Genomic DNA, 27315 nt, shown 5'->3' with positions numbered 1-27315 from the left:
CTCCTGCTGGAGGGGACTAGTGCCTGTGTTCTGGTGGATGAGGCTGGATCTTGTCTTTCTGGTGGGCAGGTCCACATCTGGTGGTGTGTTTTGGGTTGCCTTTGGCCTTTTTATGTTTTTAGGCAGCCTCCCTCCTAATGGGTGGGGTGTGTTCCTGTCTTTCTAGTTGTTTGGCATAGGGTGTCCAGCACTGTAGCTTGCTGGTCGTTGAGTGAAGCTGGGTGTTGGTGTTGAGATGGAGATCTCTGGGAGATTTTTGCCATTTGATATTACATGGAGCTGGGAGCTCTCTTGTGGACCAGTGTCCTGAAGTTGGCTCTCGCACCTCAGAGGCACAGCACTGACTCCTGGCTGCAGCATCAAGAGCCTTTCATCCACATGGCTCAGAATAAAAGGGAGGAAAAGTAGAAAGAAAGAAAAGAAAGAAAAAAGAAAGAAAGAAAGAAAGAGGATAAAATAAAAGTAAGATAAAATAAAATAAGCTTATTAAAATAAAAAATAATTATTAAGAAAAACAAAATTTTTAAGTAAAAAAAAAAAAAAAAATGGACGGACAGAACCCTAGGACAAATGGTGAAAGCAAAGCTATACAGATGAAATCTCACACAGAAGCATACACAAACACACTCAGAAAAAGAGGAAAAGGGGAAAAAATAATATATGTTGCTCTCAAAGTCCACCTCCTCAATTTGGGATGATTCGTTGTTTATTCAGGTATTCCACAGAAACAGGGTACATCAAGTTTATTGTGGAGATTTAATCCGCTCCTCCTGAGGCTACTGGGAGAGATTTCCCTTTCTCTTTGTTCGCACAGCTCCCGGGATTCAGCTTTGTATTTGGCCCCCCTCTGCGTGTAGATCGCCTGAGGGTGTCTGTTCTTCTCTCAGACAGGACCGGGTTAAAGTAGCAGCTGATTCGGGGGCTCTGGTTCACTCAGGCCAGGGGGAGGGAGGGGTACTGAGTGCAGGGCGAGCCTGCAGCGGCAGAGGCCGGCGTGACATTGCAGCAGCCTGATGCGCTCCGTGCCTTCTCCCGGGGAAGTTGTCCCTGGATCACGGGACCCTGGTAGTGGCGCGCTGCACAGGCTCCCGGGAGGGGAGGTGTGGATGGTGACCTGTGCTCGCACACAGGCTTCTTGGTGGCGGCAGCAGCAGCCTTAGCGTCTCATGCCCATCTGGCTGTGTTCACGCCGCCAACCCCAGTCGTCTCCCTGCGATCCGACCGAAGCCCGAGCCTCGGCTCTCAGCCCCCGCCCGTCCCGGCAGGTGAGCAGACAAGCCTGTCAGGCTGGTGAGTGCTGGTCGGCACCAATCCTCTGTACGGGAATCTCTCCGCTTTGCCCTCTGCACCCCTGTTGCTGCGCTCTCCTCCGCGGCTCCGAAGCTTCCCCCCTCCGCCACCCGCAGTCTCTGCCCGTGAAGGGGCTTCTAGTGTGTGCAAACCTTTCCTCCTCACAGCTCCCTCCCACTGGTGCAGGTCCCGTCCCTATTCTTTGTCTCTGTTTAGTCTTTTTTCTTTTGCCCTACCCAGGTACGTGGGGAGTTTCTTGCCTTTTGGGAGGTCTGAGGTCTTCTGACAGCTTTCAGTGGGTGTTCTGTAGGAGTTGTTCCACGTGTAGATGTATTTCTGATGTATCTGTGGGGAGGAAGGTGATCTCCGCGTCTTACTCTTCCGCCATCTTCCCAGCTCTGTTTTATTTTATTAGGCTTTATTCTTCAATATGTTAATTCTTTAGCAGGAAAATAAAAACTTCTAAGGTTGGAGTAGGATGGAGTATGCCTTCAACTGCTTTTGTATCTTTCAGAATTCTCAGTAGCATATGATGAATGCAGGAGGTGCTGAATAAATACTTGATGGTTGAATGAATGGCAGTCAGTTTCAGGAAAATCACATGAACAAATCATTTCGACATGCTGTACAAAAAACGTTTCAGTATTCTAAGTAAACTTCATTTAGAACCTAATAGAGGACTCATGGATATGCTTGATTTAAACATGATTTCGCATCTGTATTATGCTACATCTAAAGAGCACACTAAGAAGCCTTTACATGCTGCCAGGTCACTGGGAATGCTTTCAGAACTCTGTTCTCAAGGACTAGAGAGCAACAGCACTTCAGAGTGAGGTTTTAAACAACTTGATATTCTATGCATATCAATTTACAATAGGCATCTTTACACAAATAAGTTCACAGCATACATGCCAATGAGATGAATGACTGAACAGTTCAAATGCTGAGTGAGTTGCTCTGATTCTGAAGTGAACCAAATGATGGTGAACACTTGAAATGGATTTTTGACCATGTTTCTGTTAAATAGGGAGTGAGTTTGCAACCAGAATTACACAAAAGAGCAGAGTTTAAAACTAGCTTCTAGGTGAGCAGTAGGCAGAATAGAGTACCCACATTAGAAAGAAAGAAAATAGTATTAACAAAATCACTGCTGGTGTAAAAACAGAAATCAGCAGGTATTTTGTAACAAGCTTTTGAGAAAAGCAACATCAAGCCAACCTGATTAAGCGTTGTCACCACTTCCCTAGAAAGGAGGGACAGGAAACAAATATCATAACCTCCCGCAAGTGTAGTTTTTCTCAAAATGTGGGCTAAACACACCCTGCAGCAGTATCACTGACTATGTGTGTGTGTGTGTGTGTGTGTGTGTGTGTGTGTGTGTGAAAATATGCAGATTCTCAGGCCCTTCCTTGGATATAATGAACCATAAATGCAGAGTGTGCAGCTCATGAGTAAGTAACTCATAAACACACTATAGATTGAAAACACTATGCATTGCTCTTAAATAGCACAGTAATCATTATACAAAATTCCTCTCTGGAATAAGTTAGTCAATTGCAGTGAATCCTTTTGTCAAGATTAGAGTGTCTAAAGAAACAGATATTAAGAAAGTAGGAAGGCCAGCTAAGCAGTAGACCTTAAATAATAATGTCTTATTTCAGAGTTCCAGAAAACCTAAACCTATGAATTACAATTAGGGCTCTGTGTCTGGATCCTGAATTTAAAAGAGAGGGGGTGGGGAGAGGCACCCAACAGAAATAAGAAAACAAAACCTTAGCACGTAATTATTTGAAGAATTCCAAAAAATTTAGAAACACGTTACACATCACACCAGTAACTGAAATTATAACATTAATTCAAATAATAGAGAAACAATTGAACTCATTATTTTAGGTAATATTTTAAGAAGCACAGGTTCCAGGCATTATTGTGATCCCCAGGGGAAGATTCCAGAAAAATAGATAAGAAAGCAAATAGTTATACTGCCTGTGCTCCAGGTTACCTTAGAGAGGCAAGCCCAAACTGGAGAGCAGAGCAAACTTTCTTATGGAAGCAGCGATTTAAGCAGATCTGAAGACTGAGCTACCTAGGACAATGATGTGAGAAATAGGCTTCAGGCAGAGGAAACAGCGATATTTACTAGTGGTTCAGAGCACAGTAGCTCTAGAGTAAGAATTTCGTGGTTTGGATTCCTATTCCCTCACTTACTAGATTTGTGACCTTGGGCAAATCACTTCAGATCTTTAAACTTCAGTTCTTCATCCTAAAAATGGGAATAATAATAATATTATGTCATGAAGATATTGCTAGAATCAAATAAGAAAATGCAAATAAAGTTCTTCGCATAGCAATGTGCACACACTAAGTGCTGAGACATGCTAGCCTTCATAGTCTCTGTTATTGGTACCACAGTAGGTAGAAAGGAAAAAAAGAAGGAACAGAAGTCCCTGAAGTCTCTTTTAGAAACCAAAGAAGTCTCTAGAAAGATTCTTGTTAGTGAACCAGAAAGTATTTTGAGGATTTCTAAAAATATTCCACCCCATCTGCTAATCCTTATTAAATACACTAGAGATGAATTATGGAGAAAATCATCAGATTAGTGTCTCATTTTTGAACTATGTTTTCAAAACAGCAAATAGGCATAGGAAAAGCTCAGAACTTGTGCCTCACTTAAGCCAAGTTTTGATGTGGATGGGCAGCTTCAATTGGCAAAATTAAAAGGTTTTTCTTGGTAGTATGAGGCCAATGTACAGATATTCATGATATGTAATTAAACAAAACATTTGTCTCTAGATATTTTTCCTTAGAAACTTCAATAATTGACAAATTAATATTTGTCCATAAACAAAAATATGTAGCTAACAGAATTTGTATTTTTCCAAATACATTTTGATGAAAATGAAAATTATGACTATTTTCTATATACAAAGTATTTTCCCCCTTTTTGCTCTTACTTTGATGCTGTTATTCTCTTGTTGTTTCTTTATGTTATTGCTGTGGACATTTTATTGAATTGAAAAACTTCAATGCCAATATAAAACTCAGTATTTTAAGAAATCATTGAAGATAGATTCACTACTGGAAAATGAAATATCATAGTTTACTCCTCCAAAATTGAAGCAGTTGCTTTTGTTACCTGCAGCATCACTGATTCTATATATTATTTTTCATTTTTGAATTTTTTTCTTTTTATTTTACTTCACCAATGAGTTTGTCTATATAATACTCATAAAGTCTAAAAGCTATTTATCTCATAGTTTCTTCTATGAACTCACACTATTGGAATACTACTGAAAAGTTTCTTAAATACTACTATAGTAACATTTATCAATACCTTATCATGTGCTAAGCATTACTCTGTTTTATAGCTATTAACTCATTTAATTCTCACAACCATCCAATGTTATAGATACTATTTTTTTTTTCCATTTTACAAGTGGATAAACAGATTCTGGAAGGTTTAAGTAACTTACCATGTCACATAGCTAGTAAGTGGCAGAGACAGTATGGAAAACAGAAAGTCTGGCTCCACAGTCTAGATCTTTAACCAACACACTAATTTGCTGCTCTGTGTAACAGATTAAATGCACACACACACACATGCACACAGTTTCTACTCTGTATTTTATTTTGAAGACAATGAAATTATATTAGGTACACTGTGTAGGGAAATTGGAAAAGAAATGAAAATGTGATCTACTAGTTTTATTGAGTTTTTTTCCTTTTTTATAAAATAAAATTTGGGTATACTGAATGAAAATCACTATATTAGGGCTTTAAATTGAGTAAAGAATGCCCACAGATTGGGTAGTCAAAGGATCTGGGTCTCTGTCCCTGGGTGAATTAGTGTGTAAAGTGCAGCGGACATAAGACAGTTATAAGCAGCACATTAGATGGCCAAAAGCAATATAAGTGGATCTATAAAATATTTTGATTGTGGTGAAAAATTTAGTAGTCAGAATGAGATATTTAACATAACGATTACATGAAATTAAAAACACATGCATCCAATGCTAAATAAACGTTTAATAAGAATACTTATGAATAGAAATAAACAATTAATCCATGAAAAGGCTGCTGTTTAGGAAAACGGATTTGGGATAAAAACAGTACATAAGAAATATATAAACCAGGTGAGGACCTTGCATAGCTCAAAGATGGTAATGTGCCATGAGTTAAGGCATATTATTAACTCAACTCACATCATCTGAAATACAAAGAAAATACAGAATTAAAAAAGAACAAAGGAAAGAAAGAATGAAGAAAAGAAAGAAAGAAGAAAGGAAGGGGGAAGGGAGGAAGAAAAAGAGAAAGATAGGATGAACAAACCTTAATTACTTGAAAAAAACAGATTTTTTCAAAATAATGGAGATAACTTGCTTAACAATTATATGTAGAAATTTTCATTCAAATTTGAACAAATTCATTGGATATCATAGTTTGAATATGGTGGCAAATCTGAAGATTTTTCAGTAGCTTCAATTTGAGATTCCGAAATAGCAATGCTACTAATGGCAGCAGCAACTGCAATAAAGTAAAGTGCCTGCCATTTATTGCTTGACAGCTGCAGTGACAATGTTTTGCTTCATCAGGCCAGATCTGTGGTAGAGTATTGGGCATTTCTCCTGAAACTTGCCTCTAATCTTTGAATCTATTTTTCTCAATGATTGTATAAGCCACTTAATACCTTTTATTAAAGGGCTTTTCTGTTTAAACCGGAGGAAATTTTGTTTGCAACTAAGAAAATAGACATTAAAACCAAAAAATGTTCCCAAAGAGAAGTGTCGCAGGCAACAGTCTTTTAAAGGAATGGGGATTTGGACCAGTGGTTTGACTGGTTGAATTTCAGTGTAGCAAGAACCTATGTAGTTTTAAAGGATGATAATCTAACAACATGGGGCATATGTCTTATCACCTCTGGTCACGTCAAATAAAGTGATTCTTGAGGATAATATTTTTCGTGACCAAATTCCATCTGTTTTAGTACCATAAAAGCATGAGAAATATAAGCAATATAGGAAGGATAGCCTGTGTCTAACTGCACTGCAGAATTTAAAGAAACAAAATTAGCTTCTCAAAGTTTAAATTATCTGCTCAAGTAATATTGAGATGATCAGAGAGTCTCCATGCCATATCTCACGTCCTCTTAACAGTGAAAAGGATGACAGAACTGCACATCAAAAACCAAGTATTATCCCACAGAATTCCTGAACTTCTAAAATGATTAACTTTATTGCCTTGTCTTATGAGAAAATGAGGCCACTGACTGGAAAAAAAGAGTGAAACCCTGAGCATTGGAATGTGGATATGTAGGAGAATACAGATGATTCAAAATATTCTCAACTTCTAAATCTTACTGAGTCTCTCTTGCTACCATTAAGCTGTCCCACACCTGACTGAAGAAGCTGTTCCTTCATGTCTTCAATACTTTATCTAAGATCATTAACTGATAGAAGGAAGTACTTGTCTTCCTGCTCAAACTTATTACTCCATCTGAACTCAAGATTCCAACATCCTCTTGGGAGCCAACTACCTGGTCAATACTGGAGACAAGAAGCTCCTTGAATATGAGTCTCACAAGATTCTATAACTTAAATCTGCAAAAGCATAGGGAATATGTGTGAAAATGGATTCTATGTGTTCCTTACAGAGAAGCGAGAAACAATTTCATTCAAGCTGGTATAAATGCATGATTAGAGATTCTGGATCCAATGTGGTTTTCCAGGTAGCTATCACAAGTGCTAAATGCTTCTTCAATTAGTTGACCAAAATCTGGATTGAAAGGTGGGCTAAGTTTTTAAATAAAGTTCAGATACTGGGAATTCCTTGTTTTAATGTAGAAGAAGGGATTAAATGACCTACTGAAATAGGAATGTTAAAGTGCATTTATTTTCCAAGACCTATGAAACTATCCACTAATTGCATCTTCAGAAGGGACCCAGAAGACAATTTCATTACCATTATGATGAGAAATAAATTGATGAGGACAGTGCCACCTTTATAAATAAAATCTCTAAAATTTCTGTTCTCTATACGTGAGAACACAGAGGTTGAAGATGCAGTGAAATGATTTCTTGATTTCTTTAGGGTTCAGGTATGGCAGAGGCCAAGTAGTAGCACTTTACCACTAGAAGGAAAGTGGGAACAGATTTCATAATAGGCAGCAGATGTGAATGGAAAAATCTAGTATGATGGCATTTAGTGACTGAAATAATGGGCCATTTGATCTGCACCACTAATGATATGAAGGTCTGAGAAATACAAATCAAAATTTAGTGACCTAGTTAGTCATGGTCTCTCATGAATTCCTAGACCTGATTTAGTTTACTTACCCTATAACCCCTAAATAAGAAGAGAAAATTGACTGTCCTTAAGAAGGACTGTGCAATAGTAACATACGTTAATATTATACATTTTCCTTTTCAGTTCATCTCAAATGAATCTCTGGCTATTTCTAGATAAGTGGGGGGGGGTGTTACTGCCCAGATTATAAAATGTAGATTTCTGGATCTAAATTTAGATTTACAAACTAGGGTATAGAATATAGATTTCACAAATTATAGAAAACTGCCTCTGAGCTAACACTAATCCATGTGAATCCGGAATACCACTAAGAAACCCTGATCTGAGTGGAGGTTATGAGGGTGATGTGATGAATGAGATTTTGTCCTGAGCCCATATTACAACTGGCACATTCAATTCTTTGATTATTTCACCAGGTTACTGGTATACATTTGGAAGATTTTCTCTTCAACTGGAAGAAATGTCTCCTTGTCTCTGAGGCTCATGCAGTAAAAGCTGTAAAACTGTAGTAAAGACCAAACTAAAGCATCTCCCTCCTGCCAAAAGAGTAAACACACACCTTTAGTGGATCCATGGGGGAATGCGGCAATTAGTGTCACCATAAAAAAATAAAAGAATAAAGAGTGGGGATTACCAACATGCCGATTTAAATTACCTGTTTAATCTGTATAGAAGTCAAACTAATCTTGGCAAACAACAATACATTTAATCAAGTGGTGATTACAAATACAGCCAATAAGTTCTCTCCACTGAAGAAAATCAACAAAGACCCTCAGAATGATTATAGTAATAATCTAGTAAGTGACAATGAACATTTTTTTAACATCTCAATCAATAGAGACCAACAGAAAACATTTGTTGCCCTCTTCTCAGGAAAAACTATGTACTTTTACCATCTCAATTCAGCATTCTCTTAAATTTCCAACTCTACAGCATAATTTAGTCTCAGGAACCTTGATCATCTCCACATCCTGTGAGACATCATGCTGGACAACTACATGAATGGCATCAAATTGAAAGTACCTGATGAACTGAGATTATCATGTCCCCCAGACACCTTTGGAAGAACCAAGAAATAAAACCCTTCAAAATACAGTAATCACATTTCTTAGTGATATTTCTGATAGTCTGGGACATGTTGGGACATTCCCTCCAAAGTGTTTGTTGCACTTTGCAACTCATATCATGTTAATCAAGTGCTCTGAGGCAAGAGTCCAAGAGTCTAAGACTATTTCAAAACAATTAAAATTTGGTCTATTTCAGCTCAGAATTAAGATTCTGTACCTTTGAAAATTAAAGTGTTAATACTTTTGGTTTTTCAGTTAGAATGAGCTTATTCTTTCTAGGGATAAAATATACATTTGCATATATTAAAAGAGCTTTATGATTTAATTCTTGATAAAGTATGCCTAGTGCAAAATTATTTTAAAGTAAAAATTTTTTAAATATGTTTATAGAAGAGCATCATAAATGCACGCTCTTTTGTGAGCAGATAATGAAACATTTAAAGTAACTGCTTTCAATGGGATTTTTTTTTTTTTTTTTTTTTTTTGCGTTACGCGGCTCTTTTGTGAGCAGATAATGAAACATTTAAAGTAACTGCTTTCAATGGGATTTTTTTTTTTTTTTTTTTTTTTGCGTTACGCGGGCCTCTCACTGTTGTGGCCTCTCCCATTGCGCAGCACAGGCTCCGGATGCGCAGGCTCAGCGGCCACGGCTCACGGGACCAGCGGCTCCACGGCATGTGGGATCTTCCCCGACCGGGCCACGAACCCGTGTCCCCTGCATCGGCAGGCGGACTCTCAACCACTGCACCACCAGGGAGGCCCTCAATGGGATTTTTAATTTTCATACTATGTTGATATATCACCCTCCATCTATCCATCTATCTAGCAAATATATACTTTTAGACGCCCTAAAATAATAAAACAGAAGAACAACAGGAGAGAACAACAGAAGCATTGTCATGTAAATAATCTAAATGCTTTTTTCTATAAAGAAAAATTACTAAATGTAAGTCAATTTTTTAAAACAATGCACTGCATAGAAAGACAAAATCACTAGAAAACTGGAGGAGCTCAATGAATTTTATTCCTTTTCTAAGTTTGAGTTTAATAAAGCACGGTTTGTATATCCATTATTTTATCCACTTTGCAATTTGACTATTAGAGTTCTTTATGTGATTAACGTATTCACATTTCCGTGAGATGTTATGGAAAAACCCAAATGAATCTTTTGGCCAACGCAGTATTTTCCTATCATTTTCCCCTTCTCACACTGTTCTTTTACCTTTTTGTCTTTTTTAATACATCTTTATTGGGATACAATTGCTTCACAATACTGTGTTAGTTTCTCTTGCACAACAAAGTGAATCAGCTATATGCATACATATCCCCTCCCTCTTAAGCCTCCCTCCCACCATCCCTATCCTACCCCTCTAGGTCGTCGCAAAGCATCGAGCTGATCTCCCTGTGCTATACTGCTGCGTCCCACTAGCTATCTATTTTACATTTGGTAGTGTATATATATTTCGATGCTCCTCTCACTTTGCCCCAGCTTCCCCCTTCCCTCACCCTGTGTCCTCAAGTCCATTTGTAAATTACTTTTTTTTCCTCAATTTCCCCCTTCATATGTGTTTATATTTCTTGACCATGATAATCCCCACAATAACTCTGTAATTCTTTCCTTGTCAACCTAAGTACTTATGCTGCATTTTACAAGGCCCATAAATTCCAGCTAATTATAGTATTTAGCTTTTCTTAAAACTGCATCTTTTGACTTGACTATTAAATTTCATGCAAAAAAGTATCATTTGAATTCAGGCAACTCGCAAAAGCAAGATGCTAGACTCCATAATGATTTAATAGCTGGAAAAATGTCTTAAATGTTGTATAAACATCCATAAATTAATCATTTAATCACTATCCTCAGCACAAAATCATTATTTCCTTTTCTAGACTGAGCCAGGGTTACCTAATCAGTTTCAGTTTCTAGCTTAATGCAAGATTCTTATCTTGAAAAAAATTACTATTTTTTTTCTTCTTGTACTTGTTGAATATAATTTTGAATCTGGATAGTTCATATATCACATTCATGTCACAAATATAAATCAATCAGAAAATGACAAAAAATTATAAAGTTGAGACAAATCAATTAAGAAACAAATGCATCTATCAAAAAACACTCCTTAGAGGAGAGTAAAACTAATGTTGGAATCTGCTGAAAGAAGCTTTATATGAAAACTGCATATGGTACAGATAACTTTCTACAATTTAATGCTGAAGAAAAATTCAGACATTAAAACCAACTACTACAGCCCACTTTCTATAATGATGGTACTTGATAAATGTCCAGCATAGTGGCATTGAATCTAAGAGCTTTTAGGAGCTACTTGAAGTTAATCATTTTTGTGGAAATTGGGACTTAGTTGGTCTGAAATGTCAGATACTGAGAAAATCTCCCTTCTTATTTTGATTTTTTGGGGGGTAGTTTTGTAGTGATTTTACACTATGTGTACTCTGAGAACTTGGGGAAGAGAAGCAGCAACCAAAAGTTTCTGCTCTGAATACAAATGCTTGTTTTATTACATGATAGCCAAGCCTTGAACAGCTGGATGAAAATTATTCTTTCTTGATATTTAAGGTATTTACAGTTGAAAAAACAAAAAACACACTTTGCAGTCCTAACTGGCCAGTAAGTCAAAGACAACTAGAGCAAATATTTATTAATAACATCATTTAAAAAATAAACAGTTATGTCTTACATCTAGTTCATCAGAGAAATATCTTTCAAAGAAAGTTATGCAAGCTTAGAAAATGTCCTCCCAAAGGGATACAACTCTTAATGATTGTTCAATATGCTTTCAATATGTTAGTGGAAGATTCACAGGTAGAACCAAGTAAGCTTGAAAGACGTTGCATATGAAGCCTGAAATCAAATGTTTAATGCCAGTATTTTTCTGATGTGGGAAGGCGGTTCACATTCACAGAGCACTTGTGGCATCTAGACACTGCGATGGAAAATCAACATACACTAGTATTGCCAGAAGCTGAGTCTATGCTGAAGGAAAACCTAATTTTCACTATTTTTGTGTAGCTCTTTTTAGCACTTTTATTAGTTCAACCTTAGGTTAGGGAGTAAATGGAGAAAATATAAAGGATTCACTGAGGACAGCGGTGTATACGTGTACTGTGTTTTTTCTCATGGAATAAAAAAATGCTATTGGCATCTATTCAACATGGATGAGAACATCTAGAGTGCTTAGAATGATTCTTAGTGAATTACGCAAATACCTGTATATTATCTGGGCCACTTTTGAATGTTTTCTTCAGTTTTATCAGACAAAAATAACTATGAACTCAATGGCATGTGTTTTCTTTTTCTTATTCTCAAGAGATAACCACTTCATTTACCTGACACATCCAATAATTCAAATTATTTTGGCCAAAACTTGATTACCAACAGCATTCTCTTGTCAACCAGATCATTCCACCACCTACAAACTTATACTAACATTATATGAATTAAGTCTGATTCGATTCAGTCAAACACATCCTATTGCATTGTGAGCTCTACCGGCAAAGATGTCCTCACCCACCAAAGCCCACCTGAGGTAATTATGAGGTAACAAGCTTATGCCCTTGGACTGAGAGTTTTGGCCAAAAAATAGAAGGAAAGTTACATTTAATGTCTCTTCCCACCCATGTACTTGTTGTTGACAAAAACAAGTTATAAATTACTCATAGGCTTTGAATGACTCTTGCCACATAATGAGTTATTAATTCAGCCATAGTTTATCTTCGGTTTTTATTTTAACAGAAGATAATTCTTCTATATTGTTTACTTAAAATTAAATATTTGAGGGGAAAATTTAGGGGAATTAGTAGTTCAAGCAGAACTATCTTCCCTACTCCTTAATAATTACTCCCTAATATTTCCAAGATATTCATATGGCATAAAGATGTATCTTCACATGTATGGTGGTTGTACAATGGTTCATAGTTATTCTAATTTTGATAAGTGGATTTATCAAAAATTATCTCATGTATTTTTATTATAATAATAATAGAAATAATAAGAAAACCCTATTTGAATCTGCAAAGAAAATTCAGATGTGGTGTCAAACAAACCAACCAACCTGCCAGATTACCTGCTAAATTAGTGAATTAAACAAAAACACCTGAAGTAAACAAAACAACAAAAATGTAGATCTGAGCTGTAATTATTGCACTGTGTGAAATTATGAGATAAAAAATTTTGCCACAAATGGATTTGAGCCAGAAATGTATTTTTTCAATTAAAGCCTATCTTTTTTTTTTCTGTCCATGCATGTGTCTGCTAAGAAAGTCTTAGCTTTTATTTGCTTAAAGCTAAGATAAAGCATTTCAAGATGTATTTTACTTTAAGTCCTAACCCTCTGGATAATGGGAAGTCATCTCTCATGTCTCAGGCAACTTAGCCCTGAGCTGTGGAGGGGACTGACAGTGCTCGGCCTAAGGTACATGATTTGGTTAGACATCGCACTTACCTGCTTGATTTGTGGTTACATTTACAGACACATACTGCCGGGCTCCTGGGCTCAAGTCGGACACTCCATTCACTGCCTCAATCTCAAAGGTATAGTTTGTGTGAGCAAGCAGATCCACCATCATGACAGAGGTGTTTTTCAGGCCGATTTGCTGGGGGAGGTACCTGACATGACCGCCACACTCGTCACACACACCTGCATGTGAGTTGCACTTCTTGCATGCAATATAATATGACACATCTTTCCTTCCACCAGTGTCAGCAGGAGGAATCCATTCCAGAAAGACACTAGTTTCATTAACATTTGAGATGGCATTCCGAGGAGCTGAGGGGGGTCCTGGTTTGCAAAGTAAAGTGAAAAAAACAAATTTTGAGATTATAAAATTAGGCATTGTTTACTACACAAATCTCTGGTCTGAAGGAAAAAAAATGGATTTGCAATCAATCTGTTAAGCAGGGAGGATGCAAGAGCCATCAATTTGTAATAATCTTTGAAAAATCTTGTTATACCTTTGTAGAACAATAGTGGGGTTGGTATACTATAGAAATGACTTATCTTGGCAAAGTTGCAAATTCAAATAAAGATGTTTTGCTTAGTGTATATGTAAAGAATTATGGAGTAAAAATATGTATGCAAAAATGTTAGATAAAATTATGTATTCAAATAGTGGTGAGTTCTTTGGCAAGTCCAAGGAAAAATTCTCCTTGGAGATTGAACAGATTACTTCCTCAATGATACTCATCCCTGAAACCTAGGAAGTAAACATGAAGGATTTACTAAGCAATGAGCACAGGTAGAAATAGGATTTATTAGTGGGTCTCTTGACTACAAATTCCACAAAAAGTAGAAAAAGTAGCCTGAGTTTATCTCAAAATAAATTGCATAGCTACTGATAAACCACCAACAGAACTTGGAACCTCCTTCATATGTCAAGAAAGAACTAGAATTTAAGTAGTTGATCAACATTGCAATCTGTAATAAAAGTTTGCTTACTTTGATATTGTTTTAATATTGTGGCTCTGCAAAATTGTGAATTTTACTTAATTGGAAACCTAAAATTTGTTTTAAAAATAACTCTCAAAAACACAATAAGAGGAAGAATGAACATGTTCTGACCTTGAAAGATCAGCAGAATAAAGTTATATATAAATAACAAATAATATTCATGTGTATATTACTTTATTTCTGAAATAATAGCAGACTAAAGAGAATTAAACTTGTTTACATATCAATTGTAACAAATGTATTACTCTGGTGGGGGACGTTGATAATGGGACAAGCTATGAATGTGTGTGGACAGGGGATACATGGGAAATCTCTACACCTTCCTCTCAGTTTTGTTGTGAACCTAAAACTGCTCTAAAAAATAAAGTCTTTAAAAGAATTCATTGCATAATGTCTGACTCTATAGTAGGTTTTTAGATACTCAGAGTTACAACTTCAGCCAGCTGTTAATATTATATGATCAGATGTTCTCAGAGAGAAAATACATTTATATTTGTTTCAGATGTAGTAAAGATTTCCCAACAGGGAATAAAATGGACTGTGATGGTAGCTGAATGGTTCATAAGCATAAATTAAGCTACTTAGGATGACAGCGCTTAGTTATCTTAATATGTGCTGTCTGTTCTAAATATAGAAATTAATGTTAATTTCTACCTAACATTTATTAAGCCATGACTGCTGAGGACTAAATTTAAAAGTAATAAGAAAGCTACCTAGTACTTATAAAATATCACTTAAAATTAAAGAACTCCATTAAGTAAAAGCTGCCAGTTTTGACAAAACAATCTCCACTTTAGCTATATTTGTGGTTGACCCTGTGAATTTTTCCATACAACCTCACACACTTTGATATAAAACAGTCACTTTTAAGTTAAAACAAATACTTAAGATGGAAATACAAGTTGTTTTTTTTTTTCTATTCCCTCTACCTTATTTATTTACTAGTGGAAGGTTATGGAGAAAATGTAATTTGAGATCAAAATGTTACAGGTTTACTTTTGAGAAAAAGGTAAAATATACTTGAAATTTGTCTACTTCAAAAAGATATCAAACTTCTGAGGGTTTTTTTCTACCAACTGAAATACACCCTCAGTTACCACCTTTCCTCTAAATCTGTAAAAACTGCATCAGAGTCTGACTCTTTTTCTTGACTCTGCTACTAACAGCCCTCAGCATGTGGATGGGGGCACATATACCTCTCAAAGTCAAAATAAAACTCATATTCAAGGGAAGCCCTAAAGTAGAGGTAACCAGTGGAGACTGAGACTGACATGCACCTAAAAGTAATGTAATGAAATTTCACTGTCCTGCTAATAGATGTGATGCATGAACCAAAGTAGAGCAGTGAGAATTACCCTCAATTTGAACAGATTCATTAGAATCTGAATTTTGTTTGATTTTCTTTTCCTACAGGTTTATAACATTTTGTTGTCCAGAGTACCAGAAAAAACATTAAAAGTAGTTGAAACCATAAATTTAATAGCAAAGAGCCAAAGAGACATCCATCAAGCCATCTCATCTGTTCAAGGGTATCATCATATGAAGAATTTGTGTTATTATGAATGCAACTAAGAACAGAACACACACACTCACAGATTATATATTAGAAAGATCTTCTACAGGACTCCCAATAGTCTTTTTTGAGAAATGCATACAAACTAGTGTTCTTTTGAGACACAGTTATTAGAAATTCACACACCTGGAGACAGAGAAAATACAAAGCCTCAGGTCCTAAAAGAAAGCTAAGCAGTCCTTGCCACCAGACCAGGGTTCTCCACCATTCCCAAACCTAGTAAATTTACAGAAAGGGAGGCTCACATTTGTGCTGAGAAAGATAAAGGTCATGCATGGACTACTTAAAGAAAGAATACTTAAAAAATTAATAAAATTTAAATAAGTCAAGATATGGTTTTCTCTCCCTAATTTACCAAACTACAGTCTAGCCAACACTCCCTATTTGGTCTTTCTTTTGCTTTGAATAATTGAAGTAATTTCTACTGAAACCAAGATGTATCACATCCAATCATTGTTTATATCTCCTCAATTCAAATGTATCCTCTCAAAAAATGTATATAATAATGTCATTTACTTATTTGAAGAAGATAGTTTATAATTAATAATCATCTAACCCATAAAATTATCAGAATGTGATAAAGAAAGATCTTTAGCAATATAGAGTTAATTAATATCAATGATTTGAGAAATTATGAAAATATGTTTCACTGACACAATGAAATTGACACTGAAATTCAGATAAAATTTCAGTTTGTGATTATTTAAGTAAAGAAATTGTATGTCTTTAGATATGATACCCGTGAATGCTAAATTTTAAAAAAATGTGTCTTCATCTTTGAAAGCACCTACAACTTACTGTTATCTAAAATAGTAAAACATGGGACGTCATGGAAACTGAATGTTATGGGGAGATGGGATTCACTGTTCTTCCCTTCAATTTTCTGTTTTTGTTTGATCTGTTATAGAGACTATGGTAGAAAAACTAAAGAAGTATTGCCATGAAGCAAACTAACATATAAATTTGTTTCCTTCCCAGAAATATGTGGAACACTAGAAAAACAAAAACATCAAAACATCGATAGATGTGGATGTACCACTGCAACTGTTGGAATTAAATGTTTAATATTCATGTACTCATTGTAAGATTACCTGATCATATAATTAATAACAGTTAAGGACACTCACTGTTAATAAACACAACAACTACTTGAAAATCCTAGTTGACAACTGATTTTATATTTGACTCTTAAATTTGATTTGCCAACCCCCAGTTCTCCATGTTTGTGTAGTGTTTCCTGTCTTCTTTTATAAATGACCTTCTCATTGGTCTTTGCAGCTTAGTGGGGCAGGTTAGAATGAGAAGGTAGAAGTGCCATGTACTGCATGTTTTTGTGATCAGAAAGCTGCCTTGGAAGAAGAAGAAGAGGAAGAAAAATAAAAAAAAGGTTTACCAGAGACAGGGAAATGGATTTGTCAAAGTCATGTTTGGCTATCATGAACACTAAAACAAATCATAAAATAAAAGGAAAAATTCCATATTTGTGGCTCAGATGTTGAATTTGAAATGAGGGAAAATGGATGCTTCTCACAGTAAGTGATAAAAAAGACTCAAATTTCTCAATGCTTACTCAAGAAGGTTGAAATCTGGTGAAATTCTATATTGGAACATTAAACATTATGCCTGTTTTAGGGGAAATGGTAATAGAATGTAACAGGCTCCATCATGCTCTTTCTTCAAACTGGTGAAAATTAGCATCACCAAATGTCCATGGGTTTCCTTACTTGTGCATGCCATTGTGGGTGGATCAGACTCCCTCCTGAAATAATCCTTTTCACAGACACAAGAGGTTGAAGCTTCCTCATGGGTATAACTGTGAGGTGGACATTTGCTGCAGCTCTGGCTGTGAGGTGAGGCTTTGAAGAACCCAGGTCTGCACACTGTCAAAAGAAATAAGAGACTAAGCTTTTCCCTGGAACAGATGCAGTGTTTGTTTTGTGAATAATGTCATTATTTTGACTAGTATACACAGATTACATATAACACCATCTTTTCATTAATTTCAAAAATTTTTCACCAGTTTCTGAATCATAAATAACAGGCTATTCATTCAGATAATTAAATATTTATTTTAAGTATTTAAATTAAACGTTTGGAATAGATATATTTTTAATGATTTTTATGCTACAGGAGCTTATAAGAAATTATAAAAGGTAAATGCTCATATGTATTTAAAACTGAAGAAGTGCTTTGAGTATAATTTTCATTTATGCTATTATTAATACAACTTATGTTGAAGAAATACAAAATTTCCACTATGCTCAGAGAATGGCATGGTACACAGTAGTTACTTAAAATTTTGTTGTTGAATTAATAAATAAACCAATTAGTAGGTGCTAAAACCTTCACAAAATTCTGTTAGAATGGAAAGAATGCATAATTGAGCTGGTATATCATTCACATTATTATTAATTCACATTATTATTATTATTATTATATTGATTCCAGGAGGAGTCATATTTTAGGCATTTGTTTTACATTTTACTCCATTTTAGAACTTTTCGTTGAGATTCTTACTGATTCAACATGCATCTATTCTAATATCAGTCATGTTTATACTATAAAAATTATAATGCTCTACAAAGGGGAAAAATTGTGCCTTATTCAATTTTCCATTCACAGTACTTATCACAGTGTTTGACCACAGAAGGTGTTCACATATTGTTATGTAATGCACACATGAGTAAATGGCATGGCATTAAAAATGTAACTGAACTACTTAGAATCACATGAAGAAAATGTTCTCCGATATTTTTCTTAAGTTGGTGGTCAGGTAAGTAAATGCTAACAAAATAAGTCTCTTTATTCTGTAGATTCCCTAGATTGTTGTATCTTTCTTTCCTCTCAATGGGTAATAAAGCCAAACTTCAATATTCCAATTGCCCATTATGGACAAAGTGAAGATCATCAAACTGATGGTTTGATTACTTTTTAGAGCTTAGTTAACATAAAGCTAATCAACCATCTATGTTTTTTCATATTTTGAAAACTCGCTATATATACTTAAGAGCATTTATTCAAGTATCAATGAACATTTGCTAAGCTTAAAGGTAAACTTGTATTTCAAAGGAATTTTTTGATAGACATAATGAATTGGGGCCAATTTTCACGTGCTATAAATGATCTGGGGTTTTAGTAATCCATGCTAAGGTTTTCTGCCATCCCCATGAATAATCAGGAATTGACAAAAATGAGAAGGTACTTTTTCAGTAGATCTAATTATAGCTATAGTGAAGCCTTAATGCTCTTATAAATTCAGAGCGAATGTGAAGGTATTTGAAAGATAAGAGCTTTTTGATAATATTAGGGACATTCTTGTAGTTAAATGATTAGGAGAAGATTTAAAATATTATTTTTCTTATAATAGGATTGCTGTAGCAACCAGTACCATTCTTAGCTAAGTTACCCAATTTTTCTTCTTTTATCCTTTTTAGTAAAACCATTCTCACTTCAAACATGATTTGCTCTCAAAGACATGAACTGTCGATCTACACATTCTGCATATTTGGAACTCATTTATCACTCATGAAACAAAAGTAATTTCTTTTTAATGAGTGCCTTTTAATTTAAAAACTTTATATGATATCACATATTACACTATTTTTCAACCCTCCATGGCAACTTTGGAAATAGGAAACAATATAAATGTAAGTAAAAAGTAGATACATGTATCTTTCTGTTCAGTAGCTGAACAAAATGCTTTCAGCAGGTGGTGGGCCAGTAGCAAGTTTCCTTGCTACTGGGTTATGAAGGTAAAAAAGATAGACATGGCCCTGCCTTTATGAGTCTTAAAGGTACTGTAGGAATAATTATAAATATGATTATTCTAGGAAGGAGAAAGAGCTTGGGAGTGAATATGGACACTTAATTTAGACTGGGATGTCAAAGAAGACTTCCCTCAGGAAGCAGAGCCTCTGCTGAGATGTAAAAGATTAGGAAGAGTATCCAATTTGAGGAGGAGTACTGCAGTGCCTTAGAGGGTAAAGTCTTTTCAAAGGACCAAAAGAGGAGGACCAATAGGGATATGAAAAACACTAAAATATTGATCAGGGAGATAGTAGGAATAAAGAGGCAGAGATGAAGTTAGGGAAGAGGATACCAGGTCAGAAACACCTTATGGTTTCTATTATTTGGGACTTGTATTTAATGGGTAAAAACAGGTTATTACAATGTTTTAAGCATGGAAATAATAAGATCAAAGTAGTGTTTAAGAGATCATTTCACTGTAGCACGTGCAATGGATTGGAAAGGAACCTGGTTGGAGGCATTTGGCCTTTTTGTTTCTGTTGCATTGGTCTGAAAATGGACAAGAGTGGATCCAATGGTGATAGATAAGAGTAGGTAAATTCAGGAGATGAATATGAGGTAAAATCAGCAAGATTTCATGATACATTTAATTGATCAGATGCATGAGTGATAAATCTTAAGAATAACTCTAAGGTGCTTGGCTTATACTGCACTGGCAATACTGGTACCATTTTCTCAGAAAACAGTAGATCTAAAATGTATTGGGGGAAGATAATGATTATGTTTAAAGCATTATTTAATTTGAGGTGGCTAAAGAAATCCAAATAGAGGTATAGTGAGGAAAACTGTAGGGTTTAATGTTGTCCAAGAAAAATATCACAAAACCGTAATTATCCATTGCCTTCAAATCATGGCCCTAAATCCAAGTGAGACATGCAATGCTGCTACACAATCTTAGTATTATTTTCTTAGTTAACTTCAGTTCCCACTATTGAAAGGATTATTTTGTAGCTTTTCCTCTTTCTTCTAAGTCCTTATAAACTCTGTTCCTTTGTGACTCTCATGGTATATTTGTGTGTGCACGCTGAGAAAATAGAAGTCATCAGAGAGGAACTTTCTTATCTTCCTACCACCAAATCTCCAAACCTATATGCACCTTTCTTCCTGTTAAAGTGGAAATGTCTTTGCTCTTATCAAATAAAAATATATTTAATTGAATTAGGAATTGTAACTCTCTGAGAGTAATTTTCCAAGTGTCTACTATCCCTTTTACATACTCAGGGGCACTCTCAATCAATCTCTCTCTCTCTGTCTCTGTCTCTCTCTCTCTCTCCCCCTCGCTCCCTCTCTCTCTCCCCCTTTCCCTCCCTCCTGTAGTCATTAACAGGAGCCTGATACAATTTCCAGAACTCATCAATGGAAACAAAATGAAGCAAAACAAAACACATAACAACAACAAAACTATAAATCTCACATGACCTCATTTCTCCCCATGGGAAAAGCTACCAAACAGTTTGGTTTCCGTGCAGAACACAATTTCTTAAATTATTTTACCATACATGCATATCCACCTCCTCATTTTAAGTCACATGTTGACACACTCCACTCCACTGCCACTGCTTTTATTAAGAATGTAGCCTACTTGTTGCCATACTTCTCCACAGCATTTGATCATGTCCTCTTTTTGGAAACTCCAGTTAATTTTCCTACAAAATGCTAGCATAGCCTACAAGTTTCCACACAATATTTAAGAAACCCTTTAAATGTGACCTCATTCCTCACTCACTATCTCCATTCATACTAACCTACTTGCAATTTCCAGCACTTGAGAAACTCCTTTATCTGCCTCTGAATATTGCAGGAAAAGCATTCCAGGACAAAAGACAAGAAATGTAAATTGGGCGGGGAGGTAAAAAAGCTTCTAGTTCATGATAAACTTGGATTTAATCTGAACACATTTGGAAGACTCTGTGTGTATTATTATTTTTTTGAGGACATTCTTTCTGTTAAGGACTGTGGCATGGAATATTTGTACTGTGGTGAGAAAATAAAAATTATACTCTATACCTTGAAGCTACGATATATTTGGGAAACACAAAATAAATAATAGTCAAAAAAAGTAAAATTTACTTTTTACATTTTAATCATGACAATATTCAACAAAAATTATTTAAGTAAGCGGTAAAATTTCTCTAAATTCCAACTTGATATAGTTCATTCAAAATAAAGGAAGATTCTGGAGCAAAGCTGTTTCACATGACATGTCACCTAAATATTTGAAAATACTATGCAAGTCCACTCAAGTTGGACAAGAAACAGGAGAAAAAAATGCATCCTATGTTAACATGTTTCGTAAGATTTTCTTAGCAGTCCTCTGGAGGCACAGAAACTATTTTTAATAACTCTTATTCTGTCCATGCTTCAAGTCTCATTTTAAGTGCTATGTTTTTTTTTCTATGATGCTTGTGCTAAATCCATGATTACATATTGTTTCCTTACACATCCTTTAGAACTTTGAACCATTTGTTTAGCGTCTCTTTTATGGTAGATAGAAAATATTTTGCCAAAATTCTATGTGTATGAATTCTCATCTACTCCCAACTCATATAAACATTCTGGAGAATGGAAACTGTTCATTTGATTTTCATCATATGAAGCATAGTTCTTTGTGTTGAGTACATATTCATCAGTATTTACTGGTATAAGTAGTACATTTGTGTCTTTCTTAGGGTCTAAATGGTATGGCAGGAACTTAAAAAATCTGGTAATCAGAGTTGCTTAAATATTAAGTTCTGGCAAGTAAAAAATAATATTTCATCTTCACTCACTACTTTAGAAGTTTTGCACAGATTACCAACACTAACTCTCATATGTATCACTTTAAAAGCAAAGATGTTATAGTCAGTTTTTAAATTTAAACATAAGATGCATGTCATTTATATTCAAATTAATGAAGGCTGTCATTTGTTAAAAGTGTGAAAAGGTGCTGTCTACTCTGATTAGAAATTTTTTTAAATCCTCAAAATTACCAAAAATGTATAGTTGACAAGTTAGGATTTTTTCAACTATTTCTTGTCATTTAAATTACTTTTAATGTTTCCAAAATATTTTCATGTTAAAGGTCCTTCACTCCTGGGATACTTAAATTAATCCATTTTACAATTCAAAGTCAATACTCCAGAAGCATGGTCACCAAGAAAAAAAAAATTTAAGTAATGTAAAAAATACTGTTTTAGTAATTTATAATTAAATTATAATTCTCCCCATTCGAATTAAAATATACAGATCATTTAAATATATATATAAATATATAAATAAATATATATGTTAGAAGGAAATGAGAATAATAAATGCACAGACTGTTGTTGTCTATAGAGTTCAAGATATAATTAACCTTCAAAAATGTCATTAGATTGATCCAATTATACTTTATTAAGAATGACAGAAAATCACTATGAACAAGATTTTTACCATAGTTCTATCATATGTGAATTGTCAGAGAATATAAGCTATGTCAAATTTGCTTTTTAAATAGATTTTTCAAAATAAGGTGCCCACAAGATAGTTAGCTGAAATTTAAAAGATGTGTTAATTAAGAAAAACAGCATAACACAACATGCTAGAAGGAAATTAAAACTCAAAATATATCCAAAAATATTTATACCAAAATTTAACAGTAATAGAAGATTTATCCTTACATTTAAAATATATGTTCAGCAAAAAAATAGGTACTGTGTTAAAACAGACATTAAAATAGATTTTCAACTAGGTAACAGTTCTTGAATGTTTGCAAACAGAAACATGACAACTAACCTATTTTAGAATCTAGAATAGGCTAATTAGAAACTAAGTTTAAATGATTGAAAGCAATAAGGCTAATTTGAATATTAGAAAACAATATCAGAGAAGAACAAGAATACTATTGATAAATACTTTAAATATATCTCTTTCTCTAGATATATATATGTATATATATATAAATTAGGCTCACCAAATATTGATAGACACTCAAAGGAATTACATAATATTTATAAATAAAAGTAAAATTAATTGCTACATATCCTTTACATATTCACTCATTCAATATATGTAATAAAACAAGCCTATGTGTCATAAATTGTACTGGACATATAAATATAAGTAAAAACTACTCATTGCCATTATGCCATTAAATAACTCAGTCATCTGGCTATTGCTTACATGTTGTCTGGCATATATTTAGGCATTCATTACTTGTTTAATGTTTAGTATTAATACACACATTTTTAAAAGACACTCAAAATGACAATTTAAAAATAGAATCCTGTGTGTGTGTCTGTATGTGTGTGGAGACAAAACATTTTTGTCTCTCAGTAAAAGATATAAACACACATATTATTATTAATTATATATAAAATTATAACTTTTATATACTTATTAAATTATACTTTATATTGTAAATTATAAATAAAATATAGATGTGTCACTTTAGAAATTGTTTAGGATTGTATTACTCTCAGATTTTTATGTTCTAAATCTATGTCATTTATAGAAGTGCTGTATCATGTAGGGTCAATGATCAATTCTACTGAACTGAACTCCCTCTCTTAGTCTAGGGTAAGACACCTCCCCTATAGGTCACAAAAGAGCAGAATATACTTAAATTTAGTAAAAAAATGTGTTATGTACCAATATTACCTCCTACTTTATTTCTAAGATCAGAACTTCCATACTTCATAACTAACAGCTAGCAACATTAGAAAATACTTAAAATTTGAAATATACTGAATAAGTTATGTATAGATAATATCTATGTACTAAATAACCTGGGATGGAATATTTGTCATGCTCAAGTAATTCATGTTGATTGAATTATTACTTAGTTAAAATTATTCCTTGATGATGATATGGTTTTCTAAGATAAAACAGTTAAGCTAAACTAATTTCAGTTTCACAAGTTTAAATACCAAGAGTCCTATGGAGTATTCATGAAAAGACATTATGCAGTGATATGATGATGTATCTCTCCACTTTGGCAACATGGACATGCATGAGATATAATAACTAACCCATGAAGCCCTCTGTGGTTTGGAATGGACAGACACATGGCCCCTAAACTGTGTACAGCTGTAATTCACAAGATTACCATTTTATATTTATCTAACTAAATCTCCACTAAAATAAAAGCCACAGAATTTCAGTGACTCTTCAAAGACTTCCATAACCAATCTATATAAGGATGAACATTGATTGAAAATAATAGAATCCATGGTATCTCTCAAAGCAGAGGTTATAATTTCCCTTTAATTTTTGATTAACTGGATTTCTCTCCAATAACAAACTGCTATAGATAATTTTAAAGTTATATTTTAATTGTTAATTTACTGGACACATTTTATTGCTGTAATTTCAATAGATACTTAAGATGCTGAGCAGTTTTGTTCTCCCAAACAAATACCAGCATGCTTTAGTAATAGTGTGTATAGGATATGTATGAGACTGTACATGAATGTGCAAAACATTTGATATTTGGTTATACATTTTCAACTTCATTTAAAAATTAATTAGATAAAATTAATTTAAAATTTTAATCAGATAAAGATTTGGGAGTTAAAAAGCATTTATGTTGTTAAAATGAACAGAATCCAATGCAAAATTTGTTTTGAAGTATATGCAAGGTCTGGCCCAGGGTCTTGACCTTGACAGCTATGATAAAAATAGTGCTTTCTGTTATGAACATTTCCCCTTGTACCACTGGGCATTACGTCTCAGTTCACTAACTCAGAAGATGATATAACCAGAGTAACAAAATCATATCTCCTTTGATATGATGAAAAAGTACAGATTAAGTATGTACCATTTTGAAATAAAGAATAAGCCACTTTTTGTGGTATAAATGAATTAGTGATAATTTTCTCCTTAAAAATCAAGCAACAACTACAACAAAGGAAAATTTACTCCTGAGTCCATTAAGAGAATTACTCCCCAGATTGGTTATAATTTGACTTTAACTAAAATGTTAACAATGCAGTTCTCTTTAAAAAGCATAGATATAGAGAGATTAACTACAGTAAGTATTTGAAAACTATAATTTACATTAAAACAAAAGAAATATTTAAAAATTGCCCTGATTATTTGCGAGAAAGTGTGCTTGAATATAGGATGTAGCTGGTTTATATGAACATAAATACAATGAAGGAAGTATAAAGGATACCTAAGACATGCAGTCATTCTAAATTTTCTCCAGATTGCACACTGAGACTTAAACTGAATCAAGCCATTTTGCAAATGTTTAATCCATATCTATGAAATGTTGTCCTTTTAAATTGAAAGTCTGTGAATTAGCAAAAGCAACTGGCTAGTGCAGTTAATTTGGCAAAAGCAACCATCTATTTGCCCCTAATTTTCAGGGTTCAAGTGTCCTACTGGGTTTCAAATTAAACAATTTCAAACGTCAACATTAGGGGCACAATGCTTTATTCACAGAATAGAAAATTCATGCCCAAAATAACTTAGTAAAGACTGTCCTTTAATAATATACCTTATTTCTAGAAACTTCAAGCAGGCAAAATCTGAAATATATTTCATAGCATTATATATTATATTATCTTTATTTGTCTATGTTTAGCTCACATATTTTTTCTTCTTAGTTTAATGTGATCGGTGCTATAGAATTTCTCAATCATTCCCAGAGTTTATTTTTATGTCTTAGCTATCTGGTGATCTCAATGTCAAAACCAGAATGAGGCTTGGCTTTTTTTCAAAAGTCAGAGCAGGAAGAAAAAGGAAGCCAAAAAAACAATAACTAAATGGCTGATCTCAAGGATGATTACAAAGCAGGTTCTTTACTTCGTAATATGGAAATTTAGACTTCAAGATTATAATCTCACTTAAAATTAGATTATGTTTTAAAGCATATTCCTTTCCACTGTCACTTTATGGTTACCATCCTGCCAACATCTCACCATTTTATTCTATAATTACATGATATAGAAACAATAATTACAGTAGCCATACTAATAAAACAAAATAACATATATTCAGCATGACCACTAGTGCCAGTCAATAAGTGGAACTCTACATAGATCCAGATCATTTAATTAGGACAATAATAATATGAAGTCAGTGTTATTAATTCCATTGTATAGGTACCAGGTTAAGCAATGTGCCTAAATTCTTAGAACCAGCCAATAAATAAAGAATCTGGAAGTTCAGCACCAGAGTGTCTGGTAACACAGCTAAGCTTTCTCACCATTATTCTGTTGAGAGCAGGCCTTGAGGCACCATCTTTCTTGTTCCTGGATAATAGTCACTCTGTATGTAATGAACCATTCTCAGGGTTGAGGACTGTGGAAAACATTTCAAGTGTATTCTATGCAATCTCAGGTAACCCAGACTGCTATTAGCAGGACTTTATTCACTACTTATTTCTCATTACTGTGTTCTCCACAGTTCCTGTTTTTAACTCTTTCAGTCCATGTGGCCACCTAATATCTCTTCTTTGATTAAAGAGCTTGGACTTATGAGGTTATTAGACTTGAGTTCAAATCTTGGCAATTTTACACGTATCCATATGACCCTCGAGACGATACATTACAAACCTTGAAACTAATTTTCCATATCTGTAAAACAGTAGCTCCTTTATGGATATTTGTAAGGGTTTAATTGGAATACACACATACACAGGTATAGATCCAAATATAGTATGGGTATAGATATACACGATGTGTAGCATACACACCCATATATGTGTAGCGCTGCACTTGGCAGAGAACACTCAATAAATAATAGCTCTTTACTAATATGAAGAATACTATGATTAATATGCCAATGGTCATCAAGTCTTTTTTTTTTTTTTTTTTTCGGTACGCGGGCCTCTCACTGTTGTGGC

The 27315-nt window shown here is 34.3% G+C and overlaps 1 protein-coding gene across 5 annotated transcripts in view; it reads right to left on the bottom strand.

Annotated features, from left to right (window-relative positions):
• The window catches only part of EPHA5 (EPH receptor A5), a 326273-nt gene that overhangs the window by 161400 nt on the left and 137558 nt on the right, over nucleotides 1-27315 (bottom strand). For all 5 annotated transcript variants that reach the window (XM_055085948.1, XM_024132021.1, XM_024132023.1 and 2 more), the window contains exons 4-5: nucleotides 17423-17578; nucleotides 13121-13456 (exon numbers count right to left, since the gene is read on the bottom strand). In XM_055085948.1, the coding sequence (XP_054941923.1) occupies nucleotides 13121-13456; nucleotides 17423-17578 (492 nt within the window). The remainder of the gene's footprint in view (nucleotides 1-13120; nucleotides 13457-17422; nucleotides 17579-27315) is intronic.

The sequence above is a fragment of the Physeter macrocephalus genome, chromosome 7 (genome assembly GCF_002837175.3).
Source record: "Physeter macrocephalus isolate SW-GA chromosome 7, ASM283717v5, whole genome shotgun sequence".
NCBI classification, from domain to species: Eukaryota; Metazoa; Chordata; class Mammalia; order Artiodactyla; family Physeteridae; genus Physeter; species Physeter macrocephalus.
This window is presented reverse-complemented; position numbering and strand designations above follow the sequence as displayed.